An 11,499-nucleotide genomic window follows, 5' to 3' on the forward strand; every position below is an offset into this window, starting at 1 on the left:
GGAAAAGACTTCTTAGCTACTTCAATTTTTCAAAATTTTCTAAGGGGCTGGGGGCATGCTGGGGGGCATATTGGGGGTATGGGTTCGAAGGGTTTGGGCATGCTTTCGAGCGCTGAAGTTGCTAACCTCCTAGCCTGCTACGCAGGCTAGGAGGCAGGCGTAGCGTTTTTTTTCCCTAACAGGGTCTCCATAATAACTCATAATTAATTAGTGTAAATTTACGAGCTTTCCATCAAGAATGTAGTCTGCGAACGCAGACGTGTTTCCGGCTGTCACTTGGTTCCGCCGAAAAATAACGTCTGCGAACCCGAGCCAGAAAACGATTTCTGTGACGTAGGAATTCTAAGCCAATCACAGTTTAGCTCAAATAACCCCAGAACTACTGCGCGAGGTATTCGCTATGAGGAGCACTCGGGTTTCATCCTATCATGGAATCTGATTGGCCAAGGAGAAACAAAAGTCATTACGTCACAGAAATCGTTTCCTGGCTCGGGTTCGCAGACGTTATTTTTCGGCGGAACCAAGTGACAGCCGGAAATACGTCTGCGTTCGCAGGCTATCAAGAATGCAGCTAGCATCTAACATGAAAACAAATTCTATCTCGAGCTTAAATAGATGGACTCCACTGATAAGGACTGCAGTAGCAACCCGTGAGTAAGAACCTGCATTTTCCAAGTTAGGTTTAACAGGTTCTTGCATAAATGGTATCTTTCAGATTCAGTGGTTTTCAGCCTATTCCTTACATAAAATCATAAAAAGTATTTGTTCATGCCATAACGACTTTTCGTGAAAAAAGAAGTGCTTACCACATAAATGGTCATGTGGAAGTCTTACCTTTGTACATAACTTTATATGCTCTCTGAGCATTAACAGAGTATAAAGGATGGCAAAATACTATTTGTCCAATTTAGTGAATTTTTACCTGTGATTCAGAAAAGAAGGCTAAACAGAGATGTTGGGGGGTCTAACTGGCAAATTTTAGCCTTGCAGGTTCTTAAAATCTAGGATCTTACTCGCGGGTTTTTTACTGTATTTCATTTTGATCCTTCCCTTATTTTCCTTCTGTTTCATGAAAACTCGCCTATATTGCCTTTTATTGAGGAATGACTGTCAACACAAGTGGAAAAACGACTTTTAATCTGAGCGGTAGTAAAAAATTGAAGTAATACTGGGATTACTACGTTGCTGCCATCATCAAGAGATGGACCTAAAGTGTTCCCTTTATTTTTTCTCTTCTAAAAGGCTTCTTCGAGGGTTAGCGATCGTAAATCTTCTCTTTGCTCCGCTGCTTTTGTTTCTGAGAAATCCACCGGCAAAACACCAAATATTGCAGAATGAAGATACAGAAGGTATAATTTACTAGCTTTTATCCTGTAATCTATTCAAGTCCAGACTTATTCAATCATCAAACATGCTCATCCAACATCGTTTAGAAGAGGCCTGCTTCAACCTTTAGGTGCACGTTTTTGCCTATTCCAGATGGTTTTCGAAAATGTTTGGTATAACTTACAATCTCCTAGCTTCTCGTACCTCAATTATTCGTTCCTTACTGTGCATGCTGGGTTGACGAATCCGCTGGTCAAAGGGAACGATGACGCTGGATACGAGTGTGCGTAACTTACGGTTGTGCTTTGTTAACTGAGTTACTAGGTTCTCAAATAACAATTACTGTTTCAGTTTTCCTTTTCTTCAGTCCCACATGCCCTTTATCACGCTGTATTCAAATGGGATGCTTTTAGTTTCAGCAATTGATGAAGAAAGAGAATCAGCAGCGTTGTGACAACAAGATTACAAGGAGAAAGTCGCCAGTATATAAGGTGCTGTCTTGGGTGCAAGTACTTTAGTTTTATAATATGGAAATATGGAATCCCCTCTCTTGTTGCAACAATGTAGTCTCCGCGGTCGTGTCATGTAATGTTAGGATTAGGACAAGCGTTATGTGACAACTCACATAACGTTGTGTGACAAGTCTTCGACGCAACCGAGTTTCTCTTCTTTGGGAATGTAGTGAGCCCGCAGGTTTCCAGACATACGTCGCTAAGCAACATTATTTATCCATTCAGCGCCACTTTGACGTAAATTCTCTCGGTAGCGCTGTTGAGCGTGCCGCAGTAAATTGGAACGAACTAACACATACCCCGCTCTCTACATATCTTCCTCCCCGACGCTTGCGTTTTATTCCCACTGGTTAGTGCGTTGGATTCAAACGAACAAATATGGTGAGATGTAATCTGCAATGGACTGGCATCCCACTCAGTGCGGGGAAGGAGGGGGGGGGGTGGGGTACACTATAGTTGCCGTTATCTGGCAAGCGCGCTAGCTTTATCTACAATTAGATCTGTTCTTGTTCCTTCATTTTAGGTAAAAAAAAAAATTAATTGAGCAGCGAAGGAGACCATGACTGCTGCTGCCGCTGCTGTCCGATCACGGATGTTCGTTGGTGAAGATGAAATATGCTTCCTATTACATGGGAACAGTTCCCCTTGTTTGGAGTAGGACTGTGATCCGTTACTCCACCACTGGAAGCTAAACAACAACCGCACATGAAATTAGCACACGAATGAATGTCTTGTTAAAACGTGTGAAAAAAAAATTCACATGTGTGCTTGTTGTAAAAATATCTTAATTGACAATTTTAAGTTATATTTAATAAAAACGTTCCACTTTTTGCTGGTTCAGTGGCTTATATATATATGTATATTCAAAATGTCATCCGTTGCTGTCTTGACTCTGCGAGTACTGTAGTTAGTTTTCGGCACCAAACAGAAAAGATTTAGCGAATATCGTAAGGACTCGAGCGCATATAAGGTATTTTAATTTACAATTCTTGATGACGCACTCTCTTTACAAGATGAGAGTGTCGCGCTGCAATTTGATGCGAGGAGCGGGAGAAATGTACTCTTTAAAAATCTCGAGTAACTGCCGCGGAGATCTTCTCTGAAACTGTAATATCAGCTAATATGGTCTAATATCGCTTCAACAAAGAGGGAACATGCATCTAGCGGTTACCCTCGTGTAGCCCTTATGCCTGCGTCTTGTGCCCTAATATATGGGCGTATCTTACGCTCGTTCTCTCCTGGACCCTATCACCATTGTTGTTTTCATTTTAGTTACATGCTTTGTCAAGTTAGCAGTGGATCAAATTTTGTTTCTCTGTTTGCTTTGATTTACTTGTATTTTCCGGTACGTGGATGAACAGCTGTTTACGGATGTCCTGAAAAATACTATGTTTAATTTTTTCCCTTGCATGACAGTACTTTTCACATCTGTTCCACTGAAAATAAGTAATGCGGCAGCTTTAAAAATGGGCTGCATCTTGTGCATAAACTTGAAACTCTTTACCAACAACGTAGAGTGTAGAAATCCGGTTACATCAGTATCCCGCTAGCAACCGTTTCGTATGAACTCGAGTAAACAGGTTACTTCTGTTTACATTTTTCTGAATCCAACGTGCAAGTGATCAAGCGTTGGCAGAAAGCCCATGAGTGCAAAGAGGAACCCAGATCAGTGCAAACTGCCGTGAAAGGTTTCTCGGGACTTTTGAAGAGAAAATCACCCTTAATCCAGAATTTTCACACTCACGGAATTGATCAAAAATACTTTTTGGGCCTTAGGTGATTGCGTCATCGGTCCATTAGCACTCTCAAAATAGGACAATTCTTGACACCTTTGTCTTTGTGTTTGGCGCGTAAGGTGCGCAGATGCTAATCAAAAAATTTGGGCGCGTGGGAGGCTTGTTTTATCTCTGTTTAGTGTCGTAAACAAATGTATAACAGAGGTGCATAGAAACGCTCTCACAAAAGAGTACTTCTAATTCTTCAGACTGATCAATTAATTTGTTAGCTAAAATTGACAACACCAGTGAACTTGACGCGATCCGGTGTTCACTGATTGACGCAGAATGCATGCGCAATTGAGAGCCATGTAAAAATCTTTCAGTTTCCAAAGTGAAATTGAAACTGCAGATTTCACAGGTTGGGGAACTGAAGAAATAAAATCCGTCCGCCCATCTTATCTGTTTTAGCTACATTAACCTTACCGACTGAAAAATACCGTTTAACACGTTAATTACACACGTTTTCCGTCTTCCGTTCATTTCTCATATTCTTGTCTGTTCGCTTTTCTGCTTCGCCCGTGTTAAATCATCTCTCCATTTCTCGGTCTTCGTGTGTTTGTGTTCAATGGCAAATATTTCATAACTTTTTAATGCCGCTGTTTAAACCTTAACTAAACATGGCACAAGCGTTGAGATACCAAAGCGCGCAACCGATTTTGAAAGGAATTAGATATTTACGTCAATTTGTCAAAGTGACAAAATCAGTGGTATTTTAATGCCGGTATTGCTTGCAGGGCATACGGGATAATTATCAGTACGTTTATTTTTTCGCACATCTTATAATGAAGTATTTAAAAATATAAAAGAATTAGGCAAATTTTCTAGTCAATATCCCATGCTCTTATCACTGAAATCTTTGAAAAAAGGTGAATATCGCGCTTAAATCGGAATCGCGATATTTTTTCGGTGACACTTGAGAAGCACCGGGAGTCGGGAAGGAAGTCTTGAATCTTTGCCTACTTTGGTTGCTGTCTGCTTTAGAATTAAAGGAACTTTGCAGGGTCACCGGGTTAATATGATCCAATTGCTGTTCTAAAAAGAAATCGGAAAAAAGATCACATGAACGGGTATGAGAAGCACTTGTGAAAAAAATCGATTTATTCATGATTTACAGCTCAATTCAACTGTCTACTGTACTTAATAACAACTTGAACACAGACTCAGAAGCGTACGTTCACTGACTGTTCCAACGCTAATGCGCTTTCGCGAAGACAAAATTACACAGTCAAAAACGATATTTAGGGAAAAGCCGGGGACATTTTCCAGACGGAGTACCCGAGAACTATTTTCGCCAAAATTAACTTCATGGAATTTCACTTAGCTACAGGTGGCCGTCTGGTCAGCTTTGGTGATAATGCAAATGTTCCAGGCTTCTGATCTGATCAAAGTATTTTCTGTTTGAGGGGGATTCCCGGAATGAAGCTGTTTGTACTAATTTTTCACACCATATGGCGCCATGTTTTGGATTGTGTTCCAGTCAGTGTCCGCATTTAGCGTCTTTTTGATCTCCTTCTAGAATAAACTCCAGGTGGCACGGGCCAGTAAATTCACGACCAAAGAACGTAGCCCAGGATTTTGCGCAAACTGCATTTACTCCTCGCAACTTTTAAGGCAGTGGTTTAAGGGTGAAAGAAGTAATATTTTTCGGTTTTTCAGGAAATTATGCATGGAAATAAATTGAAAAAGAATGCGCTTTCGTGTGAAGAATAAGCTTGTCTAACTCACTTCCGGTCTTTCGGTATCGCTCCACCGCCCATCAATTATCACGTCTCTTTGTGTCTTTTGTTGGCTTTTGACAGTTCAGTTGTCAATTTTGGCGCGAGATAAAGCCGCTTTCCTACGATTTCTCGTCTGCTAAACGAAACGCAAACTACGTTCGATTTTCTCTCGCATTCCTCAGCTGTGAAAGGGGTAAACATTGGCCTCTATATTTGTATCTTCTCTCAATGAAATATCAGACATGATGCAAGACGCCGAGATCGATTTAATCTTGTTCGAGGGTTCACCTATCAAATATTGAAGGAAAGATGAAAATATGATCTATAACTATCAAGCTGAACCACATATCTTTGAAAATTGCTGATTTCAGATTTTAAAATTGAATCGACAGCACATTTTCCTTTCGATTCACCACAAAGGAAAATACCACACCGAAACAGAACCCTCAATTAACGCGATTTGCATTACAATGGTGACGTTCACGCGGCTTTCAAATGCCCCAAGCGTGTATCGATTGTTTCGTTCTGTAATTGCATTTCTGTTTACGAGCTTGATTACAGGTAATTTCCTCTTTCAAAGGCTTTGACAGTCGGCTGACTTTCTGAATTATTTGAGCAGTGATTTGCATACTGCACGCGTTGTGAATTGTTAAGTAAGCTTTGTCTTTTGTGATCAGTTAGCTTTGCCAACGTCCGCCGCGCCTGATGCGACGATGGGTTCCTCACAGGGTAACAAAAACAAAACGAACTCCAGGATTCAAAACTCAAGTTCTCTTTAATCACGCTATTTTCTTTTGTTGCTCGCCAGTGACTCTTGCGGAACCCAATTCGTGAAAAATAAATTCGTTTTCAAAGACCAGCTGTCGTTCGTAGTGACGTAAACAACGAAAACAAAGAGATTTGGGCATAACTTCCACAAGAAACCTTTCGATCGTTTCAAAAGAAATATACCTACTTGGGAATCGAACCTGTGCATTGTAAGAACCCCTGTGAATGCTTTCAAACAACACCCAATCGTAAGAAACCCTTCTCAGCTTCCGAATATAAACGGCTTCGTCATTTACAACCTACTCGCCGAAAGCACATGGTTTGTTTACATTGACCTCCAAAAAATTTTACTCGGTCGGTAGCATGATCGCTCTTTCATATATCGCTTGATCTAAAAGCGAGCAAGGCAACGTATATTTTGATTTGTAGTCGGTTTGCTGAGCTTCTCAAACGTACGAAAAACTTACTATAATCCGGTCAATTCATCGGCGCCAAAGCGGAAAGCGCGCGAAAGAAACAAAACCCTTAGAGACCGCGGAATTTATGAAAGAAAGGTCAGATTTAAAAAAAACACAGACACAAAGAGTAGAAATTGAAAAACGAGGTTTTAATCTTTCTCTCCTTTCAATAAGCCATACAAAATTTCTCCTCTGATATTAGAATTAGCTTAATGTATAAATACAAATCGTACTCAAAACTTCCTGACGTTTAGAATAAAGCATGTCAGTTTTAATATTAAAAAACTTTCTCATAAACCTTGATTTTTTTCACATCATTTGCAGCCAGTATTTAGAACACAGCTGTTAAAATTACAATAAAATTCATTCAAAAATCCACCTCTACAACCAGGTAGCATTAACCTACTTTCAAAGTAGTAAATTTCTACATCGTAAATATCGACAAATTATTGAAAAACCTCCCTTAGAGAAGAATTGGGAATTATAAAACACATTATTAATCATAATCTCTCCGTTTCTGGACGAAATTCTTAATCAACACTTTCATATTAAAATATTTTACACTTAGAGGGTGAAAATTCAATATTGTATTCTGCTACAATTCGAAAATTTTACATAGATACATATTCGATAAGTTAACCTCTAACTAGGAAGTCCAACCACTTTGGGGTAAAATATTGTAATTTTCGCAACATTTACACAACATCTCTTGTTGGGAACTAAATACTCAATTTTAACAACAATCTTCCTGAAATTTCCGTTAGTGAATGCAGATCGCTGCAAATTAATAACCTAACAAAACATCGAAGTCTAGCTAACGTAGAACGTTTAGGTTCGAAAGCGAAAGAAAATGAATACTAACAACACTGTACTAACATGCCTTGAATGAAAGTGGCCTTAATAATACGAATAGCGGCAATCTGCACCGTCATTTGTGGGTTTTTCTTATATAGATGCAATAATAATTTAGCTCACTGCGATCGTTGCGCCGCTGCACGCTGTCTTGGAAATAGTAAGAGATCATGTGGTAAACAAATAACACAACAACCCGAATATAAATTTAAAATCGGCATATAAACTCTGAATTTACCCTTAAAATCTTTACATAATGATTTCACACTAAGTCTTACTTTAGAATCTGCGATGAAAGTTCAGCGACTCCGTTTGGGAAGAACACGATTCCTGGGCACCTTTGGCAATTGACCGCCATTGCCTTGCGCTTGCTGGTTTTGCGGACAATACTTGATGGTGTGTGACTCATCGCCGCTTGCTTTGCAGATAGGACAAGTATATGCTCTCAGAATTGGACATGTCGTCTTTCCATCGGGACCCTTTAGCTGATGGGAAGAGAAGACCTCCTCGCTTTCCCCATTGTTTCTGCAAAACACGCACACGTTTTGCCGATTCGAGACCGGAGCAGGAGCTCTCGCAGACGGTTTAATCCGTCGGCTTGGCGGCAAAACTGCTTCTTTTCGCTTGGAAGATGCACTGTGCAAGAGCGATGAAGAGTTGAATGGCTGGAAAGGCCCATCTCCAAAATGATCAGTGAAAGAATCACAGCTACCAGATGATGAATTTTCGGAATCGATGCTGTCAAATCGGTCACGTCTTGGCGGCAATTTGCTGACTCCAAAATTTTCACCCGTTAAATAGTCGAAATCACTACCGTTCGCTTGTCTCACTCTTTGCACCAAGTTGCTCAGCCCAAAGTAGTCATTGAACATGTGAAATTCGTTCCTTTGCAAATCGTCTGTCTCTGGAGGACAAGTTAACGACTTTATCTCCTCATCATCCGAATCCAAGAAGTTACTTGGAATGAGCGTTTTCAGCATTACTTCGCTAAGCGACATCTTTCGTTTCACTGAAGCTCTTGCGAACACACGTTGAAAGGTCAGGCGTCCCTTTTCACTCCAGACGTGAATAGCGGTGTAGAATTTACGTTCTTGCTCTGCCAGAGGGCAGATTAGTGGTTGTTTGTCAATGCAACCCTAAAACTCGCATGGGAATCAGCGGGATGTCTAGTTTTTTGGAAGCGGGGAACGGGAGGCGTGACTTTGTACTCAATCAATTGTCAAAAAGCGCCATACTGCGCTTGCGCCTTATGACGTCAAATGAGCCGATAATTTAATACACAGGGGGATATCGAAAGGAGCAAAATTTCGCGCCATCAAAATGACCTACTTTGTAGCCCTGTCGGAAACCGAGAAGGCTGCTCGTTGAAGCGATTGAAGGGCGTCTGCTAAAAGACGCTATTTAATGCACTTGGGGGTTCTGTTGTTAACAACGCAAAACGAAATCAGAACGTTTTGGCTCCCCTCCCAAAACAGTTCAAGCATGTTCATCAAAGCATGTCCGATTGATTTTGACGGGTTCCCTTTTTCATCAACAATGTGGATTACAGTGTCATTCAAGAGACTTTAGGGCGCCAAATCACTCCAATTACATATTGTTTTACCTCCAATCGCGAAGCCGGGTTCAAATATCGATTGTCATGGAAATGCAGTGTACACAATTAACCAATCTTGTCACGCTGACAAGTCAGTAATTTCGCTTTCGTGAAACAATTCGTTGGCCATTGTAAGCAAAGGTCGGGAGCAGCACAGTGCAAAAATAAACACCTTCAAAGTCTGCTATTCAAATGGTTATTAGTTTTTCATTAGAGCGTGAAATCTTTGGACCCTCCGCTGAGATTTCGATCCGAATTTGTTAATTAAAGTTGCTGTTTTTCAATTGTCAATCAGAGGACAAGTTGCCATAAGAGAGTCACTGCTGAGCTCAACTGAACGGTAAATCGGATCTCTGCCTTTTCAGAAGTGCGCGATGATAAACATCGGGGATCAACCATTGAATAGATTACTTCAGAGACTTCTGCCGATGACAGATTCGAAGCAACGTGATAAATGCCTATCACTTATCCGACATCCTGTAAATAATCAAAGCTAAATTGCGGTTAACCGGAAGTTGGGTTTGTTTCTCGCATTTCACTCTAAAAAATTTACGATCAACGTAAAAAACCCCAGAAAAAATATTATTAACTTCACACAGGTGAAGGATTAGAATATTATGATTATAAAAGTGTCCAAAAGGAAATCGCGAATTACTAGGGCAACAACATGCTAAGAAGGCCACCAGTAAACTGTCAAGTAAAGTATTCCTTCGACAGAATAATTAGATTGAACAGATCATATAATGAATATAAACAAGGATAAACAGCTTTCTACACTGCAAGACACACACTGATACCTCCGAAAGGAATACAAGGAAGGTGATAAAATATACAATTTTGAAGTTTCCATGGAGGCGGTTCGAAACGGGGGTGGGGGGGGGGGGGCAGATTTTAATCATTTTTTTTCCCCTATCGGTCATTTCACGGTAGGCTTCACGGTTTCTCTGCCATTTTTATGCGGCCAGTGAAAAGAAGTACAGTTTTTCACTGGCAGCCCAACCGAATTGTTAAATGGAAGAGGTAGCTTTCAGCATGTTGCCAGGAAACTTCCACACGATATCTGTCTCCAATCAATCATACAAACGCCAAAACCATAGCGACAAAGCAGTAAGGAGCGCTGGATCTGTTATCTATTACCACTTGGATCAGCACAAATGTTGGAATGATAAATAAAACAGGCAAACTGATCTGCACGTCAGGGAAAAATTGAAGTTTACTTTAAAATTATGCAGTTATTTTTAGTATTGTTCGGGATCCTGATATTGTTATACCATTTCTGTCAGTTCATCTCCTCTCGCTGCCGTACAGTGTATCAGATCATCATTGATTTTAAAATTTCAACTTTAAAAATTGGAATGTTTTTTAGGTAATACATCATCCTATAGATAGCGTGACGGTGCTCTACCACAATAAGTCAATACTGAGCCTCTGCCCGGTGTAGAAGGGTTGGCCGCGGGAGGGGGGGGGGGCGGAGTGGGTTTTTGCATCAGCGAAAGGGAGCTTATTTCAAATCAAAAAACCTCACGCATATCCTAAATAGGTTTATTAGAATATTGACACTTTTTCGCGAAAAAAAAACTAACAGCAGAAATATAAATGTTTGGGATGCCGGACATAGTCACCCAATCTTCATGCGAGGTATACCTGTTCAAACCAAAACAATGAGATTTTTGGCAAACCAGACTTGTGTCAGAAATCCAGATCAGCGTGCCCAAAATCATTCCCTGTGCAATGCGTTTAACGAACGGACATATTTTATTTTTAGGAGAGAGCGGATGGGGAGTAAGAGAAGGCGAGTGTATGTTCTCCCGTCTCACTTGGCTCGCTTCGCTCACCATTTTTTTGTCGCGCTTGTCGGCTCGTTTTGCGGCATTATTTTTCGCCCTCGCTGGGAGCATGTTCACAGGCTAAGTTTTGTTGGAGTAGGGGGTTGATTACAGAAGGAACTCCTTTCGACTGGCCAGCTATAAACAGCAGTAATAATCAGGTAATAACAGTCAACGGAGATCAGTTGCTCCTCAGTGAGTGGAGTATCCGAGAATTTAGGCATCGAAATGAACGGATAGCCCCTGAGATAGTTACTACGGCTGATGTTCTTCTCCGGGGCGAGCGCATTGCCAGAAAATATAACGCTCATTGGGACGAAAACCACCAAAAGGGAAATTTTCTCTTCCTTCCTCCTACCCCGAGCCTCCATTTCCTAGGTGGGAAAGTCTGCCCTCTTAATTGTGTTCCATTCAAGGTCCACAAAAATGGTAAGCACCGGTAACAAAAAAACAACAACAAAAAAAAAAAAAAAACAGGCGCTAAGACAGAGTTGTTTCTGATTTGTCAGCTATCGACCGTCACTTAGAACGGCTGGAGTGCGTGGTATAATTCTTGTGACGCAAAGTAAGATTTGCATGGTTCTGTCAGGACCTCAATTTATAACTATGTCCTTAAAATTCAAAAGGCGGGGGAGTAAACGGTGAAAAACAAAACGCCTATTTTCTG

General features: G+C 40.8%; 2 protein-coding genes across 2 annotated transcripts in view; one reads left to right on the forward strand and one right to left on the reverse strand.

Annotated features, from left to right (window-relative positions):
* The window catches only part of LOC145478219 (synaptic vesicular amine transporter-like), a 19,247-nt gene extending 17,428 nt beyond the window's left edge, over nt 1–1,819 (forward strand). The window contains exons 17-18 of the mRNA XM_081456168.1: nt 1,243–1,349; nt 1,740–1,819. Coding sequence (XP_081312294.1) covers nt 1,243–1,349; nt 1,740–1,780 — 148 coding nt within the window. The 3' untranslated portion in view covers nt 1,781–1,819. The remainder of the gene's footprint in view (nt 1–1,242; nt 1,350–1,739) is intronic.
* A 4,863-nt stretch (nt 1,820–6,682) lies between these two features.
* LOC145478220 (nanos homolog 1-like) lies at nt 6,683–9,374 on the reverse strand. Its single transcript, XM_081456169.1, has one exon. It carries the CDS (start codon nt 8,408–8,410, stop codon nt 7,712–7,714), a length of 699 nt encoding a protein of 232 aa, XP_081312295.1. The 5' UTR covers nt 8,411–9,374; the 3' UTR covers nt 6,683–7,711.
* Between the last annotated feature and the right edge of the window lie 2,125 nt (nt 9,375–11,499).

This window comes from Orbicella franksi, chromosome 2 (assembly GCF_964199315.1).
Source record: "Orbicella franksi chromosome 2, jaOrbFran1.1, whole genome shotgun sequence".
NCBI classification, from domain to species: Eukaryota; Metazoa; Cnidaria; class Anthozoa; order Scleractinia; family Merulinidae; genus Orbicella; species Orbicella franksi.